This window comes from Wasmannia auropunctata, unplaced genomic scaffold (genome assembly GCF_000956235.1).
Source record: "Wasmannia auropunctata unplaced genomic scaffold, wasmannia.A_1.0 LD334262.1, whole genome shotgun sequence".
Lineage (NCBI taxonomy): Eukaryota > Metazoa > Arthropoda > Insecta > Hymenoptera > Formicidae > Wasmannia > Wasmannia auropunctata.
Window position 1 is genome coordinate 85,100 of NW_012028628.1, and position 27,926 is coordinate 113,025.

General features: G+C 31.7%; 1 protein-coding gene across 4 annotated transcripts in view; it reads left to right on the forward strand.

Moving 5' to 3' along the window:
* The window catches only part of LOC105458881 (octopamine receptor beta-1R-like), a 61,102-nt gene extending 36,798 nt beyond the window's left edge, over positions 1-24,304 (forward strand). For all 4 annotated transcript variants that reach the window (XM_011704477.1, XM_011704478.1, XM_011704476.1 and 1 more), the window contains 2 exons: positions 16,353-16,574; positions 23,778-24,304. In XM_011704477.1, coding sequence (XP_011702779.1) covers positions 16,353-16,574; positions 23,778-24,084 — 529 coding nt within the window. In that variant the 3' untranslated portion in view covers positions 24,085-24,304. The remainder of the gene's footprint in view (positions 1-16,352; positions 16,575-23,777) is intronic.
* The last annotated feature ends 3,622 nt before the right edge of the window (positions 24,305-27,926 follow it).

The following is a 27,926-nucleotide window of genomic DNA, read 5'->3' on the forward strand; positions in this document are numbered from 1 at the left end:
ATTATATTAATTACGGAAAAAAGGATATTAAAGAACATTTATTATAAGAATTTTCGATAAATATATATGTTTACCAATAAGTGACACGTTAATTTTGCACTTAACGTCTGCTATTCGTCGAGCGAATCTATTAGATGGTTGGCCGGAAAAATCGGTGGGAGTCGATTTTTATTTTATTTATTTACTTGAGGTCTAGATGGTTTTGAACTCGGGTCTCCTACACGGAGAGCAGGCACACTACCATGTATGCCACGACCTTCACGAAAATTCTTATAATAAATATTCTTTGAGTTGACTTTTCCATAATTAATATAATCAAATTCCATCTATTTTTTTAAATTTGTAGATGTTTAAATTGTATTTTTCTGCAATTCGCTTTTACTAACAGATTAAAGTGCAGCTGCTAGTTCCTTATAAATTTTTCTATTTATTTCACTTTATCAGCATCCCTATATGTTGGCCTACAGAATCCAGCCGTCAGAGTTGTGCTGACGGTTGGCCGGAAGAACCGGTGGGGGCCGATTTTTAGTTTATTTATTTTTATTTATTTACTTGAGTTCTAAATGGTTTTGAACTCGGGTCTCCCATACGGAGAGCAGGCATACTACCATGTATGCCACGGCCCCCACGATAAATATATATGTCACTTGCTAATAAGTGGCACGTTAATCTTGCACTTAACGTCTGCTATCGTCGAGCGAATCTATTTCGGACTAAGTGCACCATTACGTAGAGCTGCATAATACGACACGATGTACGTGCTGCAGCATCCTGTTAAGTTTTAATTAACAAGCGAGAGCGCGGATAATGCGCCCCTGCAAGACCAAGTATTTCCGGTTCGCTCGTATACTTTTATTTTTCGTTATATCAAGGGAGAGAGAGTTCGTACTCGAGTAATCGATATGTACACCCGCAGGTGCTATTAGAACTTCGCACGATGCACACAAGTCGGTAAATTAAACCGAGCGCGGATAAGTACATGTTAATTATGTGTTTATATAATTATGACATTATGCTTGAACAACACTTTGAAATTTATTTAATATACGCTTTGCCGTAACATGTAATTATCAGCTCCTTTTTTAAAACTGTTTATTTATCTTTAAGAGGGGTTTCACCTTTGCCGGCCGTAAAATTAGCCCTTTTTCATGAATCTTTTTAAGAAAATCTATTATGTACAGTAAAACGCGAGTTTTTGCATAAACTTACATATTATTGAACAGCAAAAAAAATATTTTTTATTTATATAAAAATGTGTTTTAATGCCTCCAAGTGGCGATTGAATTAATGTGGCATGTTTTTCGAGCTGACGGAAGTAATTATGAAAAAACGAATTAAGATATCGACTTGATTCTTTTTTCCTCTTGATTTTAATACTTTAACGCATGGCGTGAACTAAAATTATTTTACAATAAACATTCAATTTGTCATTAACAAAAATTTAAAAAATTTTTAGGGCAAAAAAATTTTTTTCTTTTGAAATACTACCATTTTTACAAATTTTAAGCAATTGACATCATTTTAGCTCACGCCATGCGTTAAAGTATTAGGATCAAGAGAAAAAAAAAAAATAAAAAACAAGTCGATATCTTAATTCGTTTTTTTTCGTAATTACTTCCGTCAGCACGAAAAACATACCACATTCAATCGCCATTTGGAGGCATTAAAACACATTTATATATAAATAAAAAATATTTTTTTGCTGTTCAAATAATATATAAGTTTATGCAAAAACCCGCATTTTACTATATATAATAGATTTTCTTAAAAAAATGAAAAAGGGCTAATTTTGCGGCAAAGGTAAAACTCCCTTTAATTCTACTTATAAATTTTTTTTTGTATCTTTATTGAATTTCTTATAAGTAATCGAAACAATTTTTTCTTTGCAAAATTATTAGAAATGTACCTCTCAAACAATGCTATTCGTCATGTAAAGGGAGATGCGTAAACATAGTGTAGCCCACGAAACTTCCAACGCAATTTCGGTACAAGCTCTGTCTCGAAACTTGAAGCTGTAGGTCACTGCGTGCAGTTAGCGGTAAACAATATAGGTTCCGAGCAACTTTGACAAGAGTTATGCAAATTGCGGCGGCGGCATTTCGAGTTAGTAATGTTTCTACATTGCCCGTACAATATAAAGGAAAAGTTTCAATGAATTGTCAGTACATTTTAATTATCTCACAATTATAACAAACAAAAGAGTTTAAAATTGCTCTCTTATTGTTGTGAAAAGAACACAATCTTATTAAATAATGCAAATATTTTTTAATAATATTAAGTTTATTAAGATGCTTTGTTGTTAATTTGTCGTATGAAATAAGAACCCGAAATTTTTTACTAATATAATAAAAAATTACAATTAATAGTGTATTAATTATGGTAGAATACTTTTTATTATGTAAACGCATAACTTTTTTATTTTTATTCATAATTAGTAATTAGTTAGTAATATCTTTCATAATAGTATATGTTATATATATATATGTGTAATTTTTTTTAATAAGTAAGACGTGTGAGACATCCGAAACTCCAAAAATCTATTTAAAACATACTATCGAGTACTGATGTGTCCTAAATTTTTGGACTTCTCTCAACAGAAAAATAATTTCAAAATTTCCGGAAGCCAGAAAGTTCCGGAATTCGTGCTGTATTCCGGAGTAAATGTCGACGGATTCGTGCGATCAATTTGTACCGCCGGAGGTTTTTTTTGACACCGCCAGGATGAAAAAAAGCAAGTTCCGGGCTAAATTTAATTGCCGTCGATAAATCATTCCTCGTCGCCGGATTCGCGTTGCAACGGAACGCGTGCTATGGAAAAACGACAGCTTTATTTTTTTTCGTTGTCTTAGGCATCGCGATTGCAAAAGGCACGCCGTTTGTAGAAAGCGCGAATAAAAGACAGAAAAATGAAGGAAGCGATGCGAGGAGGCGTAATTGAATTTCTTCGATTTTCTCGTTTTCGGTTGTTCCGGCCTCCATTTTAAATTCCGCGGAAATTTATACGGCGGCATTTATATGAAATCCATCCAAAAGCGGGATACCGTAGAGAATTCTATGAAAATAGCGGCAATTCTAATTGGTTTAAGTTTCGCGATTTATTATTATGCCGCGGATTCTTTGTGGTGGTCAAGCCACCGAAATAGCTAGAAATTCATATTCAAACGGAGGCGGATAATAATTCAAAGAAATAAATTAATGAGCTTAATTCAATTTAAAAAAAAAGATGGAAAAACTCAATAAAAATGGCTGGTATTAACTTGAAAGAAATGGTTCATAAAAAAAAACCACAATTTTTCGAATAAAAATGTTCCTCGTCCCGTGGGATCGGTTTCCGAACGCGATTTTCTCCACGTGGGCGAGTTTTATCTGGACCATCCTTTTTTTATCGAAGATTAAGTTAACTCGTGGATTAAGGCTACTGCGCGAATTACAGAGCGAAGCGTTTTAAATTGCCGTGGCAATCCCAAATCCGTTTCTCCTTGGGATGAACTTGTTACGCAATTCCGCTCTTGACATAGCGCCATTAATCTAACCGTTGTGGACCGGTTCTATAGTGTAGCCAGGTCCAGGCGAATTTCAGGTGCAGACATGACCATCTATCCTCCGGCCGTGAATCACACTCTGGATGTTACGAATGAAGATGAGAACTCGTCGGGTCCAGACGACGGTCTTGTAAATAAACGTTTCCCTTACACGCGATATTAATCCTTGTTCCCGCGATATTATTTCGCCAAACGCAATTCACACAATCGTCGTCGTTTTAATTGTTTTAATTTAGCCTTTGCCTAAGCGGTTAAATGAAAAGCAAATAGCCGCACGACGTCTCGCAGTTCCGTTGAATGCTGAAATGCATCTTCAATTAATCCTGCGAGCGTACAATGCTATTAAAAAAAAATCGTGCAACGTATTATTAGTTCTCTGTCATTTATATTGTCTTTTTACTCAAGACAGATACAATTTGCGGTAACATTCTATAATTTCTACAATCGGAAAATATGTCTTGCGGTTTCTGTATGATGTATTCGACTGTACAATAACAGCGATATTGTCATGTATTTCGAGGCAATGTATTCGAGGAAAGATATCCAATCCTGATTCTCGTCTCTTCCGCCGGTAGAATGAGACAAAGCGGAGCCTTCGTTGTTGTCGACACAATGTATCCGTGAAAGAACACGGTTGCAATCACAGAATAGCGGCCTCGTTTTAAAGTTTCGTCCGTTTCTTAAACACTCGAACCATATTTCCCGACAAATGTCTGCATGTGAGAAAGAGCATCATAAGATAAAGTTGGCAATATCTAATTATATTATGAAAAGATAGAAAAAAGATAAAAATTTCTTAGAAGACAAAAATTCTTCTTTAATTTATTTGTTTTGCATTACATTCTTTTTAATATACACTGTTAAATCCATATAATGTCAAATTTAACCCTATTTAAGTCGCCACTGCTTCTACTTAATATGTAGTTATTTTTAACTAAAACAATATAATTATTTTTAAATAAAACAATGGAATTGAACCCAAAGTTAAATTTGAACTGTTTTGAATAATTTAGCTCCATTGTTGACATTATAAATTTAACATGGTATAAGGTATTTATATTCATTTATTTATATACATTCAGAATTTTTTAAATTTAAAATTTATTTCTAGTTTATTCTTTAATTTATTTGAATTGCAAATCCTACTAACAATAAATAAAATAAACAAATAAAAGATCTGTCGCGTTAAAACGTATAAAAATACAGATATAATATAAGCAACGCAATAAACGTAGAAGTCGATGGCGTAAAATTAAAAAATAAGAAAAAAATGTTCAACTCACGTAAATCTATCGTTTGCGTTGATAATAATAGCGTAATCGTATTTTTACATCGCAATCGTAAGCTCACAAGCCTGAGAAAAAGCGTGTCGTATAAATATATGAGTTATATACGGGCTTATCGATGATGAAGCTTCACTGGCTTTACGTATAGCTTTTATCACTGTTATTAATCGCGCGTAATTATTACACTCATGACGAATGCAATGCATCCCACGTTGTACAACCGAGAAATCCATGAACATTGCGAATACCATCGCGATCGTAGATTATTCATACACAAGAAAGTTTAGCTGGATAATAATTGGATTAGTTATATAGTTGGATTTTTGACAGCATTATAATAACATAATTGACTGTAATTTCGAATGATTGAAAAACATAAATTATGATTACGAGATCAACGAGCAAAATATATAATTATTAAATATTTGCGAATATATGATCGACGCAATTCGTCCAGCGTCAAGCGTCCAGCTGTCACACATATCGCGTATCTAATTATATTTATCATTACATGACGTGATTTGTAGGAAGTGTTATAATTAAGGATCGTCTGCGATCCGCAGCAGATGTTTAACATAATTATATCCTTTGATGTTTTTTTCTCCAGCAAGTTCCATTTCGCGAGTTCTATTTCTTTGTAAGACCTTTCGAATTGGCGAGAGGGAGGAAGAGGTAGAGGTAGAAATGGCTTCTTTAGCGGCTCGAAATTGAACTTTCCAGGATTATCTAGCAGTTCCTCTGGCCTTAATCTAAAAGATTATTACTTACTTCGTGACCCGTCTGCCTTGTCACTTTCATTACTCCTCGCTTTTCCCTGTCTCACCCTTACCCTTAAAAGGATACGAACTTGCAAAGGACGACAGCTTACGCGGAAATATCCCGGAAGGAAATTGACCTAGCCATATGAAATCGACATTTGATGATTAGATTACATTGTTTTCTTGATAAATTTCCGATTATCTTAAATCGCGACTTGCGATTGTCGGGACGTGTAATATTTTGTGTACTTCTCAAGGAAATTATAAATTTAACAATAAATAAAATTAGAGACAAAATAATAAAATTATTACGCTTCTAAAAGGATAATATATATAATTATATTAATTAATATTAGCTGATGGGTTATAAATATATGCATATACATATACACACATGCTTTAAAAATATAATTTGTTAAAGAAGGTTTTATATTAATTATTATATTTTATATATATTGTTAGAGAAATTATATTTATTCCAAAATAAAGTCACATCTTACCTAACTGTCACATATAAGAATACATTTTCTATCGAATTTCTGTCTCTCTTCTTCTATTTCTTTTTTTTTATTTTTAAGAAATTCGTAAATTTAATAGAAACTTTATTCTTGCTTATCAGTTTCCTCGTCACGATGCCCTGCATTGTTCACTTCGACGACGAAACTTTCCTCTTAGCCCAATGTTTCGAGTTGTAACTGCAGCTGCAGTAGTTGCGGCCACTATAACGAAGCGCGTTATATGCTATACGCTATATGCAGTCTAATGACAAAAAAATTAAGCTAGGTATACTGTGACAAATGTCTCGCTATTAGTAGTTTTGAACAGTTAATAATGTTAACAATGATTACGTTTTGAAATTAATATTAAATCCTAATTTTATCTGCAGACAAATTTTTATTATTTTTTAGTCTCATCATTATTATTATTATTATTATTATATCTTAAAATTTTTCGAGAAATAAAAATCTTCCAAATTGAAATATTTTCTTAAATTTTGTAAGATTGAAATGATTAACAATCGAAAGTAAGTACTTATAAAATGATAAATTAAGCTTTAGGTAAGATAATAAAAAAACATTACATTCTTCAATAATATTAATTTTATCTGTACTGATATTATATATATAATATATTTTAAAACTTAATTCTGCGCTATGAGAGCCTTTACTTTAAACTTAACTTTAAAATACAGAATTTCTTGACATTTCCCTTGAGGAATAACCAACTATAAATCGATTGTGGAATCCCTATAAAAAGAATACGTTCTGTATACATGTCTAAGTTTCCGCGAAGTTTATGATAAGGAAGACGATACGCTATAGAGATCGATCGGAATATTAACTGCCATATCTAACTAGCCGTAAGTAGAAGAGACCCGACTGTGGTCAGACACGGCAGCACGACGTCAGCCGCCACTTGATAATAACACGTGTCACGAAGAGTTCGCCAATTTTGTCCGTGATGCATGAGATTAGCGTGATCGAGTTTGATCGACATCGAGTATAACTGATGACTATTATAGCGGCTTCTCGATCCTGCGCGATCGCCATATGTTTATTTTTACACAATATATGTACATACATCTCCTATCGTGTTTTCTATTAACGAGCATTTATTAACGTTTATTAACATTTCGTTAACTGATTTAATTTTTTCATGGAGAAAAGTATATTTAATTTAAAGTTTAGAATTTTAATTTAAAACTTCAGAGTTTAAGATCTTAAGCCGAAGACTTAAACGCTTAAAATTTTAATTCGGCTCTTAATGTGTAATTTACGTGCTGCCAGTTTTATATTAAAAATCTTTTACACTGAGAAAAAAAGTTGGTAATATAACTAAATGCGTTTTGTTGACGGTTTTTCTTTGGTTCAATTATATATGTTTTTGAATTAAACATACATCAATAACATTAACGTGATATTTTTTGAGAATCAATAAATATTTATTGCCCATGACCGCCAAGTAGTTGAATCAAGAAATATTCATTTGATTTTACACTTTTTTTTCTCAGTGTATATTACTGAGACCAAATATTTTCTAATTTATAAGTAATTTTTCCAGCACACTTTACGATAATTTATTATTTATCTGATAAATATTAATTTCTTTTTTTTTTATGTGAAAACGTCTCTTTGGTAAAATTAAATGCGCACAAAGAAATGCACAATACATTTTTATCACTGATTTTGAATTTCAAGCGGCTTTTCTCATAGTTCTTTCGGTAAATCATTGTCTTCGCGATAGAGCAGCTTCTTCTACGGAATAGGAAGAAACCAGAGGAAAATGCAGATGTGCCGCTCGCTCTCTTTGATATGCTAAACCTAAGGAATCGTCACGAAAGAAATCTTGCACATCTTTAAATCAGACCCCGTTTCTTTGAATCACTTTTTAAATCGCGAGCCAATGAAGTTCATCATCAGTCGAAGACGTGTGCAAATTGGCTTTTGACGTTCGTCGTCAAAAGAATTATCGAAGTTTTCTCCAGACGCGCGGTACGCGTTTTAGCTTAAATCCTCGGTAATTGAGTTCTATAGACATCATCGTCTACATTGTAATCAAATGCCATCGTTCGAAGTCAGAAATTCAGTTCCATTATCAAACACCAAGTTTCTTTCTAATATAAAACATATGGCTCTTATTTTATTATTTTAAAAATATATAATTTTATTATTACATATAATGTAATAATAAAAGAAGATACAGATTTTTACCAATAATATTTTTATCAATAATACTCGTATGTTTAAGACAAATTATTAAAATTGGTATAAATATAATAAATCCTGGAAGACTCTTGATTTAAAATTAAATTTTTATCAATAATATGTTTAAGATAAATAATTAAAAATTGGTATTAATATAATAAACCTTGAAAGACTCTTGATTTAAAACTAAATTTTTATCAATAATATATTTAAGGTAAATTATTAAAAATTGGTATTAATATAATAAATCCTGGAAGATTCTCGATTTAAAAAATTTGAATCTCACCATGATCTTCGTACGCATTTCGACTGTTCTTCTTTTGTTACTGTATTTTTCCATTAAAGAAAAGTAATTTTCAAACTGTTATTCGCACAACGTCACAATGGAAAACGTGTGCATATATGTATTCTTAAGAACGCAAAATTGAGGAGATAATCTTTCGTAGGTTAGACTTTCAATTGTGAGAATTCGGTCCTGAAGGTCCGCTTTCCATACAATTCACCCCATTTTCAATTCGAACTAGCAGCGGCAGCGACTGCTTCTAGCCCTCGAATACCAGTGGCTATTTCCTCCTGCTTTCCTAGTGCTTGGAATATATACGGTAACTCACGTTCTTCCTCGCCTCGGAATTGGTGGCGGAATCGCTTTAGCAATTCCGATGTCGCTCGCCAATTTCCAAGCTCACGCGGTATCCGCTCTCTTTTCTGCTGAAGAAAAGCTCATCGATGACTACTCTTTCCTCAATGAGTCCCGGTGGACGCGTTTGCGAGTCGCGGAAAACGAAAAACTGCGCCACTTTAAAGTAAACTGGCGATAGTACTGTGACGTTTAAGCATACTATTAAACTCATGATGGAAATTCACAATAATTCATAATAAAAACAATATGCTTAATACATTTCGCAATATTATATTGGGCATTATCTATCAAATAAATAAATTAATTAAAATAAATTTTAAAAGAAATAATAATTTTATTTACACTACTTTTCGTTAATACTTTTAGTTTTCCCTCTGTGTTAAGCTATTTAAAATTTTATTTTTCATGTTGCTTTAATTATTCTAGTTTTCCCTTTATGTTATTACGCACAGAAAGCTATTATTTCTCCATTCTGGGATTTTGTGGATTATCATTTACGATTGTCGGCCAGTGATGCGACTTTATTAATTATGAACGATGACTTTAATTTTTAACGATCTTAAACTCGATTGCGTATCAAATGATTATCGAAGTTCAATTAAGCGCGGTCGTTGCTAATGGCAACGGCGAAGATTACGGCTACGATAGAGTGTGAAGTGTTCGTTATCGTACACTTTAACGATAATTATCATTACACTAAACTACACTAACACTACCGAGCATAACTAAACCACTCACCATACATTTCGTATAAGTTATTATAGATAATATATCTAATCGCGTAATTCTAATCAAATTGTAAGTACTGAATAATTGCTAACCGGCATTGAAAATGAATTTTCTCTGTTGTTCTTTTGAGAAAATTATTTTTAACTTATATAGAAACATCTCTAATTTATTACAGATTTCGTCATTTTATTCTTGAAAATAAAGTTATTATAAATTGTACAAAAATATTAAACAAAACTACAATACTTAAAAGGATATTTGCAGAATTTTAATCCACCTTTCTTGGGAGAGAGAAATTTTGCGCAAAAGAAAAATATAGTTACTTAGTTAATTAGTACAAAACTTTTTATCAAAATATATTGTTTTCATTTATTTAGCACAGTTTTATTAAAAATTCGTGACAAACGAAATTTCTTTCTTTTTCCATTTTTTTCACAGATTATCTTAGGAAGCACAAGTTATGGAAATACTTTTTCTTCCATCTATTGTGTATTTAATAAGTTTTACGAAACGTGGCAAAATCTGCTTATTACACACGAGTACACACATACATTGCAGGTAGTGCAATTACACTATACTCCAAACAGGCCGCATGAGATTTCCAGACGGCCTACTTTGCCGTCACGGGCTAAAGTCCTCGGGCTAATATCAATTCGCCGTGTATGTTTGTGTGGGATTTCGTCGAGATGTGTACCGGAGGCTAGTAGCTAGAAAGTGGGTCACGCGCGCCGTGAAGATTTGTTGAAAAGAATTGCAAATAGCACACGCGGAATAGACTGTGATGTGTGTGCTTAAAAAGGAGACGAGGCGCAGTTTGCGACGCACTTGTTTAAATCGGGCTAAGCCCTCGCTCCGGAAGACCTCGAAACGTCACCTAACTGCTCCGAGGGCTGGCTAAAATACCGACGTGATATATTCCCAGGGCGATAAGACGTAACGTAGCAACGCAGAGTAATCTTTTACGTTAGGATTATTACATCAAATATTGAAGTATATAATCGTATTACAATTTAGAGAATAAGTAATATGATATAACTTACAATAGCAAATAAGAAAAGAAAACATCCGTAATCTTCCTTATGATTTTATTAAAATGTAAAGGAATTAATACTTAAAAAGATAAGAGACAGTTAATAAGAAAATAATTATCAATCATAAAAAATAAAAATATTATATCTTAAACTTTTATATATAGATTTTATTGATTTTACATAGACAGATCCTTTTTCCGAAATTGGCTAAAATAATCCATTAGATAAAAATTCATACAGCGATTCCATCACTCTTCACTAACGATAAAATCCCAGATACTTTCCATCGAGCGTAGCATCATTCTTCTTTTATAACATTTCTGAAGTGGAAGTCAAATTTTCTTTCACTTCATCTTCTTTACTGATTCTTTACTAAAAATCTCGGACGACTTGGTTCAATCGGTTACTTATTTTTCGTAAAAAAAAAAAGAAAAAAACGAACACTCGCATCAAAGGAAGCTTGTAATCTAATCTGCAAAAAGTTTCAAAAAGTAAAGTCGAGTTAGATCAAAGCAAAGGATGAAGAAAAGCTTTTACCCTAACTTCTTCACTGTGTGAGCTTACAGCTTATCGAATCGTCTCGAATGCGAGCTTCCTCGGTGAGATAAGATCCCCATGGAATTCGTTGTGCGTACATTTGCCGACGAAGTATTGAGGGTATTAAAATCTCTGAACAATTCTTTTAGTTTCTTAGATTCTTCTAAAAAAAGTAAGATTATCTTTCTTGAAGCAAGAGTTAAGTAATTAATTATAAATATATCTATTTTATTTTATATCTTTTAAATTTAAATTTTAATTACTATAATATATTTTATAAAAAATTTTATATCTTATATTTCACATTTATATAATATGTTTTTAACACTGCAATTACATATATTTCTATTGTACTTTTTATTTGTTTTTTTCACGAAAAATTATATCCTTTGTTGGTTATATTGTGATTTATCGGATACCCCCTATACATATTTTCCAATTCCGTGGTCGACTACCTTACCTTTTACGAGCGATTTTTGCCGTGTCCCGCGTCCGTATAGCTTAGAATATATACAAGGTGGTTGTAAAATTCTACCCCCTGGAAATGGCTTTAGATATAAAAAAAATGGTAGCACACGAGTTCGATTATTTTTAAGGGTTGCTCCTTTTATGCAAATTTTTTTAATCCCTTTAAAAGCGGGAGACAACTTAAACATTTTAAATAGAAAAGAGGGTCGAATTGTATTTTTTTTTAAAGCTATAGTTAAAAGAAAAATTTTCACGTAAATTGTAAGTCGTTACAATGCCCCTATTAAAAGTTACAAGAGTTTAAAATTTAAAAATAGACTTTAAAAGGGGCTAAGAAATCTTTTTTGCATAAAAAATGTGTCTAAAAATGGTCGAACTTACACTCCATCGTTTTTTAAATATCTACAGCCATTCGAAGATCCAGGGGGATAGGGTGGGACTTTATAAACCACCCTGTGTATGTTTTGTAAGCCGTATACTTCGTTTCATATCCTTGCGCAATCATAAGCTTCATTCATCTGCCCCGTTTTTACGACCGACCGACTGATTTTCCATTCTATTGCCTGTGTATACATAAAGTATGTACATAGGTTCCGTTTCTTTTTTATTAAGAAAACGATGTCTCGCCGACATCCATTTTGTGTAAACATATAGATTTTTATTTCACTTACATACCTAATAATTTCACGTACTTTCCTAATAATTTTAAATGGTTTTTTATCATTAACAAATATTTGTAATAATAAGAAACGCGATATATTCTTTTTCAGAGATTGCTTTTTCCTTTTGAAATTATATTAATTGTTATAAGATACACTTGGAGTAATTTATGGTTTAGATATCGTTTTCCTTTAGAAACTTAAAAACATAGTTCGATTTAAAAATAACTTTATTTAATTTTCTCTCTCTCTCTCTCTCTCTCTCTCTCAAATTGGTCCTTTATGACTGAAGATTATAGTCTCCAATTTATGCAATCACTTGGGAGCGCATGAATTTTGTCTATGAGAATCTCGCTGCTCCATTTGTGTACCTTTCCATGGTGACTGTTTTGGCAAATATTCCCGGTATGTAGTTTGTTATTGCTTGCCGAGAGGTGATGATCGAAAGCAATCTAATATGTTCCGGATAGATTTGAACGTGGACCTTTGGCATAAAGAGCAGACAGGCAGTTCTCACGCCATGATTACCATTATTAAATTAGTTTATTTAATAATATTTTATTTTGTCACTATTATATGTATACATGAAGAGGTAGTGAATCGCGTCAAGTGTATATTGTATATGCCTATATATATCTTATTTTTATGTTATATATATGTATATATAATATACATATATAACAGAGAAAAATATTATATATGTAATAATTATTTTCGTATATTTATATAAATAGAGAAGAGAATCCGATTTTTGTTATATAAATGAATTAAAACAGGTAAAACGATTTTTACTGACTTTTACGTTATCGTATTTCATAACGTGGTATTAAAATGCATTTACGAGCTGCTTGTTAAACATTCATTTAACGTAACTGCATGAGACAGACGATAAATGATCCCGTCGTGGTAATCTTGTGAAAGATATTTCACCATCGCCGTCGCTATCGGCGGCCTTATTTCGCGCGAATTACGATCGGACTATCCGTATGGCAGCGAAATACCGCGCATAACTATGCAGCGACTATATGTATGTACCTATAATCCAGATCGAGCGTAATGCAGCTGCAAGTCTCGATTTAATGAAGATGAATACACTGCGCATTGTTCCCTTGGAACCACAAATTTATTTATTTACTTAGGTCTTAAAATCTGGCGATGCTTGTAACACAATAACGTCTAGAAAAGTAAGAAAAAAATATATATATATTATAATTAAAATAAAGGAAATAAGATTAAACAAGAAAATAAAATATAAATACTTAAAATAAAATAAAAAATACTTAAAATTAGATTTAAATAATAATTTTTGAAATTGAGATTTATTCAGATATGTATTGTATATTCCGACGCAATAACGTCTAAAATTTTACAATTGGCCAGGTTTAAATATAATAACAATTTCGAATTTCGCGAAGACAAAATAGTTTTACCGACAAGAATGTTACGTGATCGTTTATTTGCTAGAATCTCAGAAGTTTCAAATCTTTCCATACTCGCGTAATATCAAATTTAGCTTCGGCCAAAGCTTTCGACGTTCTCCTTATGCCTTAGCGAGTGTTTATGAAAAAAAAAGCTTAGCCGAGAAGCATCTTGTTTGCTCCTGTTTCGAGAACGAGCGTAACTTCGTACACGAGTTTGCAGCTAAAATAAGAGGTTTGTGCGAGATATTCTTTTTGTTAAAAGCCATGGTTGCCGAGATTCAAAGTAATATGAAAGCTCTTCAATTGATCTCGGAACTTTTTAATTGAACTAGCTTATACAAACGGTTATCATGTTACGAGAGCAATCTTGAATTTATTTTTTAGTAAATAGTAAAACATAAAAATTTTAATTTATCTTGTAGCCGAAGTAAAACAATAAAAAAATTATGTACCCGTGTTATTGTAATGACTTAGATCGTAAACCAAGTAGCAAGGTGACATTTTAATAAGACATCAAAAGACGTCTTAATAATGTTTCTAATGCTAATAAGACGTTGTTGAAACGCAATTTGACGTCATCTTATTACTTGAGTAATTATCTATATTAATTGACAAAAAATTTTACGATCTGTATAAGAGAAATATATTTATAATATACATATATTGTATTGAAGGGACTCTTTCTTTCTCTCTTCTATTTGAATATATTAAATCAAGATATTAATATCTACACTCGCAGTATCTACGCAGTATCTGGGCTAATGCAAACCGGGATATACTGGTAAACTACGAAAGTTTAATTGCGTTTGCCTCTAGTAATGAGGGAAACTACTTATTCGTAAACTACTCATTTATAAACTACTTATTTAGGATATGCTAATTAGTAATTCAAAGTTCGAAAACTTTGATATTCCCCGTTTTACTCGTAATTGCGTCGCCGATATCGTTGGAATTTTTATTACGAATGCAAATACTTATTATGACTATAATCCTATTGCAATCTTTCTGTTTACAAGAGGGCTTAGATGATGATTATATATTATAACGATGTTTTTGGTGTTATCAATATTGTCTGAAAAATAATTAACAATATATTTAAAATGTAAATAAATAAAATATTAATACATGTGTATATATAATAAATATTTAAAAAAATATAAATAATCAAATATACTTTGAAAAGATTCAGTAACAAAATGTCCTTTTTAAATATTTTATCAGCGCGGTATTTTTCTAATAAAATAACATATAAAATGCTTCTTCTCTCGATTTATGGATAATTGAAACATCCGTTTTGCAAATATTTTGCTATATTAATTCACGCGAGCAGTAATTCGAAGTTGCGTTTTCCCGTGAATCAGCAGTAAGTACGGTGAAATGGACGTTGTTAAATCGCGCGGGCGAAGCAAATCAAATAACGAATGCAATATTTGAATGCGAAAGCTCACCAAACATATACGATGTGCAATTTTCTTGATTATATGTATACATATATATCATAGTAACACATGTAAAAATAAACATACACTGGGTAAATACATTACATTTTCAACATCGGAGTAGTTATTCCAGTTCTAATTCAGGAATTATCCTAATTTTCGAAAGATAATATAGAAATTGTACACATGTACATTGTTGTGGTTTTTTATATTTAATTTTTAATTGTATAACCAAATTATTATTATTATTATTAAGAAATATTACTGTCCAGTAATAATAATAATAGTAATAAAATAAGCTAATGAAAAGAATTTAATATATTATGAAAATAAAATAATTCTCATGGCTTCGTAATAAAATATTAAAATTCTTTTATTAATTCTTGTAAAATTTTTCATCAAGTTACGATGAAAAATCTAGGTCGGAAGGTCAAAGTTCAAGATTGTCCAACTGTACTGCGGTGAATTCAAAATGGAAGTAACAATAAAATAATTGTACATATGTCGGGAAGACATTAAATTCATGCGGTTTAGCAGACCGAAAAGGTAGCGTGAAGTAAACTTGGATAACGGCCAAGTGCTGTTAAAACCGACGGTGCATCGTACTCGCGGTCGAGAAGGTCGAAGTTGAATAAACATTGGTGACACGATTTTAAACAGAGAAGAAAAAGAGCGCGTGATACTTTGGCCAAACACCGAATAAATTACGGAATTTTACAAATCTAATAAAAATTGTTAATTTATAAGTATAAGAATCTTTTCTTAGAGATTATTCGCGACCAGATATAATTTCATCTAAGTTTGTTGTTCAATTAAAGAACTCAAGTTAAGACTTGTAAGACTAATATAAGTATTAATATTATTAACTATTTACTGCAACGCGACAAAGGCGATTTAAAATTGATAATATTTCATGTGATAATTGCGTTATTAAATTGAAATTAATGCAATTAATACATCATCGTTAGTCTGTTAAATTCTGGATTGTGCACGTGTGTGAAACGCGCGCAAGTGAAATAGAAAATATTAATTAAATGAAAAACATTTTATAAAACATGATGATATTGTATTTCACAACATTAAGTAATTATGCAATTATATATTATACAATAATTCATTGTCTTGTTTATGTTTTAGGAGCAAAGTCGCAGCCGCTCTGCTAAATAAACATCTGCAGATCAACGGGATATCGGCCGGTCTGACATCTCTGCCGACCGTGGACCAATCGTCGCCGGAGCCGCAACCGGAAGAGCCGCAGATAACTAGCAGCAGTAAAATGAAAAGAGAGCGGAAGGCAGCCAGGACGCTCGGCATCATCATGTCAGCGTTTCTGGCTTGTTGGCTGCCTTTCTTCCTTTGGTAACGTACATTAGATTTATTATTTCTTTAAGTTGATTTGCGAAAATTTCTATTGTTTTATTGAGATACAATAAGATTCTCAATGAGACTTGAAAATCACTTTTTATTTCCTTATTTTCTCTTTTATATGTTCGATATATATTCTATTTGATATTCTATTATTTTCTATAATTGTAATCTCGTATTTTATTTCATTATCATAAAAGAGATTAAAATCGTGTGGGCGAAATTCTGATAGAAAGAAGATTATAATCAGAAAAAATAGTTTTTAACAGCTTTGTAGCTAAAATTAATTTATGAAAAAAAAACACAAAATTTTGTGTTTAAAAATTTTGCTTATTAACGAGGAAAGTACGTTATTGTTTCATAAACAGTTACATAGAAGATAAATATTAATATAAATATAAATATTAATATTAATATAAATATTAATTTCTTTTGGTATTTATTAAATTGAATATTCAGAAATAGATCGATAATAAAATAAGGAAATACAATACATGCGAAATTGCTGTTTTTCTTATCAACGTGTATCAACGTGAAATACATGCCGCGCACAATCTGTCATGGTAATTAACGTTATTTTCTCGCGCTAAATAGCGTACAATGTGTTGGCTGCATGTTCGCTTCGTGTTCGCTTCGTTAATTAATCGTGGGTGGAACGTACGTGAGGTAAATCGTTGGCGTGACGTTGCGTTATCTTCGAGAGAGGATTCCTAATGCTTTTAAGAGACTCACGCACACTCACTTGGGACTTGTATAATCCTTTCACTTGTTTTTAAAAAACCTTTTAGTTATCCTCATTATGCTAAGTTAATTACTGCTTAAGTGCTAAAAAGAGGAAAACAATATTATACATCTTTTATTACACTAAATAAAGAATTTACTAGTTTTTTTCTTAACACTGTTTGCGTTAGTTGTTAAGAAAAAAAGGATACGCAGACAGATGTTCTGTTTTACTTCGAATCGGATGGAAAGTTTCGTCGAGGGAAATATTTCGTTCAGCGAAGTATCTTGGAGAATAGCACGTTTTCGGCGAGAGAATAGTCTTGAAACTCGATAATTAATTTTGAACGTAAATAGAACTACGCGAGATGTAGCGCGTGTAGGATGCATCTTCATTTCGCTCCGTTTTTGCGCAAACAACGCGAGGTGTAAAAAGCAAAAGAAGAAAAGAGAAGAAAAATATTGTGTACACCAACTACAATGTTCGCTAATTGCTTAATACAGAGCAATCTCATTGACTCAACAACTTTTCCGAATGAGAAATATTGTCAAATCACGAACTGTAGAAAAATATCAATATATTGATAAAAATATAGAGCAATGATAAATGAAGATAAAAGCAAGAATTTTTATATGTTGATGAGAATGTAATTAAAATTTAAAAGTAAGTGTCTTCATTATTGATGATGATATAACATCGCGAACATCAGCAATGGAATTCTAATTAATTCTTTATTCGGGAGAATCCATGCGATTTTATGAAATTGCAGTGATTTCATGAAATTATGTATGATTTTATAAAATTACAGATGATTGTATGAGAAGACATGTGACAATTGCTTGCATTCATCAAAGTTCTATAGAATCGTCAGAGATTTTATATGACCGTAGAAAATTGAGTATTCTTTCATCGTAATAAATATATTATGGGATACGCATATTACATGAGATTTTAGTAAGTGGATGATTGTGCATAGTAATACAGGTAATCATTTGTAATTTCCGGCATTATATGTTATTTCTAAGTTATTCTTAAATTTTCGTACGTACAAAGAATTGCAATTACAAAATCGAACATGCTGATGATGGACTTACATATGATACTGCATATACGGCATCTTTCACGCATTTTTTTTTTGAACTACAGATTTTTTGATAAAAAATAAATTGCTTCTTAGCAAAAACATTGACTTATCGCAACTTTTCGTTTTATATTTTCTAACAATTTTTGATAAAACTTTTCATTTTTCCTATCTGTATAACTGAAAATTTGATTATAAAATCTATTATAAAATTGACGTATAAATAACACAAAGAATTTTATTATACGGATGTATTTCTACGCAAAGCTTAGTTTTTTAAAAATATATTTTCAAATGCTTGCAACTCAAAAGCAGTTTCACGGTATTCCGACGTTACTTTTAATGGAAAAAAAAATCAATTCGAGATTGGCAAAAAGATCGTTCAAAGGAAGTGCGCTTAATAAGGGACGTCCTATTTATTACGGAGAGTTTGATATAAAATGAATTGATAATGATTATATAATACAATATAAGCAGTTATTAATTTGCAATAGTATTATATGTAATTTCTAAATTTATTTTTGATTAATTCAAATTATATTTGCAATCTCTCTTCACATAACATATACATATATGTACACACACACGCGATATATACTCGTAATCTGTGTATACATGTTTACGCTATATACGATAGCCGAAAGTGCCTGGAAAAGATACGCATCAATCGAGGTCAATCTTGAGAAATCGTCCATTTGACGATTATTATCGAACGTTGTCCAAACGAAAGCGGACGGCCGAGGAATATTGCGCCGTGTCGCCCCAAAATTCCTGGGGGTGCAGTAACGCGGAAAGGAGGTGAGAGTCGGTTGGTCGAACGGTTATATAGGGAGCCGCGATCGATAGAGAAAAGTAGTGTATGCCGCCGCGATCTCCGGAGATTTGCAACGGAGAAAGCTTGAGGGTTGTGTGCAGCCACCTCGAAGCGAAGAAAGGGTGGTTCCGGTATGTGTCAAGTGCCTCTCCACGAGATATAACGCAGTGGCATGACACATTACAATAGACTTGACGACGACGAAAGTCAGCCATTTCTAAATTTAACTTCTTAATACATACAGGACTTTTTCAATAAAATACCAGGCTTTATTAACGAAGGAATTACGTAAGCCGTATGTATGTATGTTTAAAGCAAAAAACTTTATAAGTAAAAATATTTAATATGTTGTACGTATTTGTTTACCGTAAAATTTGCATTTAAATATTTTTCTTATGTAAAATATAATATTAATTAATTTAATATGTAATGCAAAGATATGAAAAATTTTCACATTAAATAATATGTATATTCATATACATTTTCTTTATATATTAAATATTATATACTGTAATGTGTTTATATAATTCTAAGCGATAAATACTTATATTTAAAGTGAAAAATATACATTTTTATCTTTTTTGGTTGGTACATCCCTCTAGTTTTCATAACTTTTGTTACGAGTTTTTAGCACACGATAAACAACATTCATCGCTCGTATTTAATGGATATGGATAGTTACGTTGCTGTTTTACGAGGCACAATATTTTGTGTAGGATTTCGAAAAAAACGTACAAAGTTATATTGCAAACCAGTTATGTTCGATAAAAACTATTCATATAGAAATAAAATAAAAAATGGAAAATTTTTTTCTATTATTCTTTTATTTGTTATTTCACTTGTTTTAATAATAAAATATTAATTAATATTTACAGAAATTATATCGATTCAATAAAAAGTAGAGAAATTTACAAATTTTTATTTGATTTCAAAATTGTATATAAAATAAAGTTTAATTTTAAGATTAGTTTAATAAAGTTTAATATTAAAAAAATAGAAGTAAATTTTGATCAAATTATATTAACATTTAGTATTCTTTAAAATTCAACATGTGAATACTTTCTAATGAACTTAGAGATTATATATAAGAGAATAAAAAAAATTATCATATAAGAAAGAAAAGATTTTTTTATCATAATACATTGAAAATTAAATTAATAATTTTGTCTTAAATAAATAAAATAATAAATAAATCAGATTTTTGTACCGAAAACTGGGACGATAACATTATTGGCCTTCCCAAAATATGGACGCACCAAAGTGTTTTTTCATGTAATCACTTAGTGGCTTCTCACTTTGTGAAAAATTCCCTACGGACGTCAAGAAAGTTCAATAATTCGAAAGAGGGCTGGGAAAGAAAAGCGCAGTTGTCATGTTTTCGCGATAATCCAAATCGATCCGAAAATCAGCGAGCTTAGCAAGAGGAAAAGGCAAATGCTTATTCGTATGTTCGAGTTTAATCGACTTTCAGCTAGTTTCATATTTCGTATCCTGTTGCACTTTCGCAGATCTCTTTGATCTCTCAAGTGATCCACGTCAAAGTAAATTGCGGTGATCTATAATCACGATGTTCAAGAGGATTTTTGGTCGAATTTATATCCAATTGTTTTTTTTTTTATTAAATATATGTAGCATTTTGATAATCTTCTGTAATTTCGGGGTGATATAGTTAATAAAATTTATATCTCTTATAGGTATTATTAGTATTATGGAACACAATATTTTCCGTATTTTCTGTATTCCATATTTCCTTATAAATATTTTCTTTATTTTATATTATTAGTGCTTAACATTATTAATCTTACTTCACAATTGTATCAGTCGTTCGAGGAAGATAAAGCGTGAATTAGAATATATCATTGCGATAATAACAGGTGGTGCGTTGCCTCGGTAACTCGGGACGTACCGAATGGAAAACATGAGGAAGAAGCGGAACAATTCGTAGCTTTCGATCATTTGCTCGTTATCAATTGTCATTACACCGTTGTCGGTGGTTCCACCGACTCTCTCGCTCCGTCGGAAAAACAATGGAATTGATTTCTCGTCGTCGCGATTCCACTATAATATCGCCGCTAAATTCACTATACGGCTATCAATTTTCCTATATATTCGTGAATCGGATCTCTGTTCCCATTATTTCGCCGAATAATACAAGCCAATACTCTATTCCTCTCTCTTTCCCTCTTCGCCTGGCCTCATTACGGGGCAAATCCTTGACCCACTTTTCCATTCTTGCCCAAGCTTTTTCGATTCTATTTGTCTGACACGTCTCAGGGTGTCACTACTCGTATTGTGTGAATATTTCCTTGAGACAAAATTGAATCTGTCAACGTAACAGGGACACAAGTAAATTTTGTAAGGATTACTTTGGACGATGTACAATATAATACAGTGTAATGAAAATTCGAAAGAAAAATTTATTTATAATTTTGTTGCCTGCATTATTTATTTATAAATAAATCTTGGAAATATTCTCAATTGTTATCTATATACATACATACATAAAATCTTGATCTCGTGCTATATCGTCACTGATTACAATTTATCGATCTAATGCAGAGCCCACTGCATGAAAAATTGTTTTGATTGCATGATAAATTAAGGTGCAGACTATTGCATAAAAAGTAGGCAAAAGAAATCAAGTATTGATTTGTATAGCAATTATGTTGCGCCAGCTATCGTTAAAGACGAAGAAAAACGGATAAAAGTTTTAAAGGAATTGAACGATGCAACGGTCAATGAGAAACTATCTCAATGTGTAAAGAACTTTAGCCATTCACATAGGTAGAAAGAAACAAGAAAGTTGACCTTAACCGGTAGCCGTTCTATTCTTAGCTAGTGTACAGCTAATACACTAATACGAGACACATAATTCGATTTGTATCGATCAAATGATGTAAACGCGCGTAAAAACACGACGATACTATTCGCGTTTTGTGGGAGTAAAATTTATTTTTCTTAATTAACTTCTGTGCCTTTTTATGGACACTGTATTAAAAGTTAAAAAAAAATTGATAGTGGGATCCGTCGAGAATGTTACATAATTATAATAATAATAGATAAAAATAGAAAGTTGAATAAATGAAAATAAATAATTACAAGAAGTTTTATCGACTCATGTTTCAGAATCTATTTTACAAATTTGATTGGAAGATATAATTTGATTACTCTTGATTTTATTAACCTACTCTCATTTTGTGCAGAAATAATTTTAAATAAAAATTAGAAATGTATAAATATAGCCTGCTTTTCAAAACTTACTTAAAATTTATTTAAATTTTTCATTTCTTCGAATGAAAAGAGATGTTATTCCGAAATGGGAAAGTTCTAACAAGTAGATCTCCAGCAGATTTAGAGCAGATTCCGAAGTAGACGGTTTATTTTTAGCTTTATGGAATCGCGGCATTTTAACATTGAGCGATTCAATACAGTTATTTCTACATTATTTGGCCCCTTTCAAATCGATAATGGGAAAGGAGGAACGGAGAAATCGTATAACAATGTGGTTCAAGAGAGATCGCGACGAGGTGGAGGATCGTCCCCCTTTGGAAGCCTGTAAATCCATTCTTCCCTTGTCGATGGAAACAATTTCGACGTCAGGTGCATGTAGGTCACGCCGACAGAAAATGAGATACTTCGTTTCTTCCTTTCCGGAGATACAATATACAGATCATTATGGATACATAATGTATTTGCGTGCATGTATTTTGCGACCAAATTGTGTGCATTTTTATAATTATAAAAAATATCCTTTTTTATTTTTACATTATTATAGTTTATTTAATATTTAAATCATATCGCAAATGTCATAATCACATGTCATACGACAAATTATAATCATATGATATGACGATTGTATATGTATACAATCTGTAGTTGAGAACTCATTACAAAATATTAAGCATATCTAATATACTTAACAATAAATGTATCATTATAAAATTTTGAAAAGAGCAACAGTTTTTTATAAAATATATACATGTTTACGTGTGGTAGTTATTGCGTGACTTGATTACACAGTCAATATTTGTTACAGTCAATATTTATTATTCAAATTTATTGATTAAATTAAATATGCAGCTTTTTATATCTTATATCCACGATATTAATTTATACGTAATAAATCTTTTATTAAGTTAAAAATTTTAATTATATATATCTTTCTAAATCTGAATCAGTGGATAGTCACTGATTATCAATGGTCATTCACTGAATGCATCAGTTCCAAGTACATGTCACTAATCAGTAGAATTCAACTTCTTTGTCTCTCGAAAATCACTAATAAATAAATGAATAATCGTTGACAAATCAGTGGACTTCGCTGTTTTTGCTAATTGCACAGCGGATTCGGCTCAGTTTCACGTATTTATTAGCGATGCAAGGCGTTATTGACTCAATCAGTAACTTTTCCACTGATTCAAATTTAGAGAGTATACATAATAAGTCTATTGCATAACGTATGTATTAAATAAAAAATTAATGAAAATTCGATTTTTGAAAAAAAAAACGAAATCTGAGGGGACCAATTTCGCTGTATGATTTATTTCAATGCATTAACATTATGAATTCTGTTCGATACAGGTATGTCATCACGGCTCTGTGCGACACGTGCAAGAGCGACAAGGTGGTGGTGGCAACGGTGTTCTGGGTGGGCTATTTCAACAGCGCCCTGAATCCGCTGATCTACGCGTACTTCAATCGCGAGTTTCGCGCAGCCTTTCGCAAAACCCTCGAAAGCTGCTGCCGCGCGATCGGACCGGTACGCGATCTGCGCCAGGTGCATCGCAAACAGGATCTCGTGCACAGCAACGCCTCGTCCGAGCTGCACGTCAACAATCAGTTACGCAATAGCGAGATGACCAACGTCCACATTGAGGCGTGTATTTGAACGGATCACGCGATCCGGCGAGAGTGAAAGTAACGGCGGAGTCCTCGGAACATCTTCTGAATAGAGAAAAAAAATGAGTAGGATCGAAGCGGCAGGACAGATAAAAGTCAGGTATCCCAAAAGTCAGGTAGATCAAAGAATTCGTTTCTTCCTTTTCCTATACAAAAATGTTTGATAATTTGATAGTTTAATAATATTCTTATATTTGTATGAAAATGTCGAGTTTAATGAATTAATTTTAAAGATGTAGAAAAGATTTAATTAAAAAAAAATTCAATTTCTAAAATATAAGAAAAGTCATAGAGCTTGACAAAAATTCAACTTTTTTTTTGAAAAATAAAATATATTTTTTATGCTAGCGAAACAAAAAAAAAATTATTAAAGTTTTTGATCAACTTAATGTTACGGGAATGTTGGTATTCACTATTGTCTTATCGCGTCTTCTTTTTATGGATGGTCTTCTCTGATTATCTCTTTGAGATAAGATTTAAAAAAGAAATTCAGGGATATAATAAAATATAAAGGAGAATAAGAAAGCAAAGAATATTTTAAAGAATTTATCATTAAAACTAAGACTGTTCAAAAAACACACAAAGAATTTATCATTAAAATTAAGATCGTTTCAAATTCGTCAACAAATTTTAAATAATTAAAACTAAGGTCGTAAAGGCTGTACGACGTCATACATTTGCATCAAGTATTCGCAAATACCAAATACGATTTGCGGGAGAGAGGTTTATAGTCCCAAAGAGAGTGTGAATAGAGTATGTACGCCATACTCGTGCCTATTTCGTCCTGCGGCCGACCTATTTTAAGGGACACATTCGCCGCTCGTCCCCAAGGGTCTATTTCTGTCCCAGCAGCGTTCCATCAGGTCCGTAAATAAGGCTTCTGTCCGTCGGCAGATTGATGTTCCGATTCAGGCAGTAATATTTTAGCGGCGGTCCGATAACGTCGAAATGAACTTTCGAACTAACATTTGATTCGTGCGCGAACTTCTGCTTTGATTGACATCATATATTTTTGCGACAAATTAAATTTCTGCCCATCTGAAATTGAAAAAATAATGTGGTTGTGTAAACACCAATGTAATACTATAATGAATTAATTATGTACAAATATGTTAGCAAATTTGGATCCTTGAAGCTTACGTCATCAAAAGATCATTCTATATCCATTATTTTCGTCTTTAATTACTCACATTTTTGGATAGATTAGCGGAAAAATTAGTCTTTGAATTTAACCGAAAGTTATATGCGCTCCGAAAAAAGGATTTTTTTTTCGAAACGAGAAATTAGCTTGAAGTTAATCGAATAATTTGCAAGAAAGTGAGAAAGGTTTAATTAAAAGGATCTGGTGGTTTGAGGTATTTCCGTAGACGCAGTCCCGCGATTGGAGGAGAAGCAAAGGGAAAAACAAAGAGACCAAAGAAAAGGGTTGGAAGGCGGGAGATAAAGCCGTTCTACTCGTTTAGGGGATCACTTTGTACATAATTGCGCTACGGCAGCGCGTTTCGTTATAATCAAAGGGATTTATAATAACGGGCTCTTAGCGTTAAACGAGGTATCACTGTAAATACGAATCTGCGTTCGTTTAGGCTCGAGTAACTTCGTGTATAAATGTTAAAGCGTATCATCCCTCCCGCAAGACAAATCATTTTATCGGAATAGATAAAAGTTATGAGGGGCATCGTATAAAAGAGAATCACTAAAATGCCAAAGATGAAGCAGAATATATTATATATACTCATATACACAGTATATCTATATGTACAGCAATAAGATGTAAGAATGTTGATGATGTTCCGTTATCCTCGTTAATCGTAACATATATTATATATTTATTATAATTTATTGTATATTGTTTATTATAATGAACATAGTGAGAATATTCAATTCCAATTTGGATCGAATTAATTTTTAAGTTTTGGAAACGTTTAAAAAGAAATGGAGGAATTGAGTTGTTTTTGTTGATATGTTATCGTCCGCATCATCTAATTAATTTCTTCAGAAGTCTTGTGCACAGTCTTAAAAAACGAAGTCATTGAAATTTTACTGGATCGATGTATCTCAGAAAGGGCTTTTCTTTAATCAAAATTGTTATTTTTTTCGGAAGAAGTAATACGTTTATTTTAGAAACAGTTATTACCTACAAAATTATTATTTTATTAACACTGCCACGAATGCTTTCTTGATTTTAATAAGATTTAGCATACGGCAGCATTAATATTAAATAAATTAATAATATAAAAATATATTATTTTATAAAATTCTGTAATATATTTTACTGTCATCTCAGTCGAGATATTAATGCTTATAAATAAAATATATGTAATATATTTTTGATATTTTTTATGGAATATAAAGCCCTTTTTCTAAGATTAATTTGGTCAGTTATTTAATGGAACATATTTTTGGAATAGATTGATAACGGGATGATCACAAAATAATCGGTTCTATAAAGGTGTAATTAATTTTTCAATCTTTCCTTTTTTCTTTCATTAACTTTTTTTATGTCATCGGCTGGCAGATCAAAGAAAACGGTATACGTATATAGTTATGTATACTTCAGAATGCAGAACAATCACTAACGTAAATAGCGGTCGAGCGTGGACGATATCGTGGACGTCTTTTTACTGCAATTACAAATTGTAATTAATGAAAATTGAAATTCAAATTACATAGATAGCAGTTTCCAATAACTTGAATAAGTTTAACTTTCAAAGCTGTAAAAAAACAAGAGAGAGAGAGAGAGAGAGAGATTTATAAAGGAAATTTATAAAAAAACCTATAAATTATAAAGTTTATTTAATTTTAAACATGATATTTTAACATAAAATAATTTATGTATATCGAACAAAATTATATTATTTTTTTTATAATAAGTAGAACATTTTTATCAACGGAAATTGATTTCAATTTATGTAAATTTCAACTTTTTCTAATTTCTTCCTTATTGTGATCGTTTATATATATTTCAATTTCTAATCTCTTCCCTATATATTTACGGAGAACGAATTACGGGTTACGAGGTACGAAATTGCTACGAAATCGTTCGCTGGCTCGATCCATTCGTATATCACGTATCTGTTAGGCTACGTATAAAGGCGGCTAGTGTCCTCCTAATGTAATGTAATGTGCAACGTTGTAAATCGATGTTTACGAGACGTTTCTGGCGTTAAAGCGGTTTTGCGAGCAATCAAGTTGGCAAAGCAGTTTTATCGTAAGAGAGAAAAAGGAAATAAACCGATTTCAGATGATTTATGATTCGCGAAAGGGTTTGAAAAAAACAAAACACAAAAAAAGAGAGAGATTAAATATATATATAAATTTATATATTAGGTATATCCTGAATCATCGATCGTCTGAAATCGGCCTTAGACAAAAAAGACATTCCCAATGGAAAAAAGAAACACGTAGTATTTTAATGACAATAGCATGAATGAGAAAATTTATCGTTCGTTTTACGGGCGCGTAATTTCCGTAAACTTTAGATTGATATCAAGATATCGTTCTGCGAGAGATTGTAATTATCTGGAATGCTCACACGCATGGCGGAATTTACAGGTTGCATAACTATATTTACTGCAGTGTGGTTTCACGGATCGTGATACGTAACGAAGAGGCTAATTCGCTGTGAGGTTGTCACATACGACTAATTTGCGGCGAATATTGCTAGATATTAGGGAAATTAATACATTAAAATATGGATACATTCATTTTCTCATAAATTTCGACGTCTACATGCATTCACATTTTGACGTAATAATTTGTTATGCGTATTTTTTATTTCAGGATATTAATGGTTTATTTATGGAATTATTGAAACGACTATAATTAACA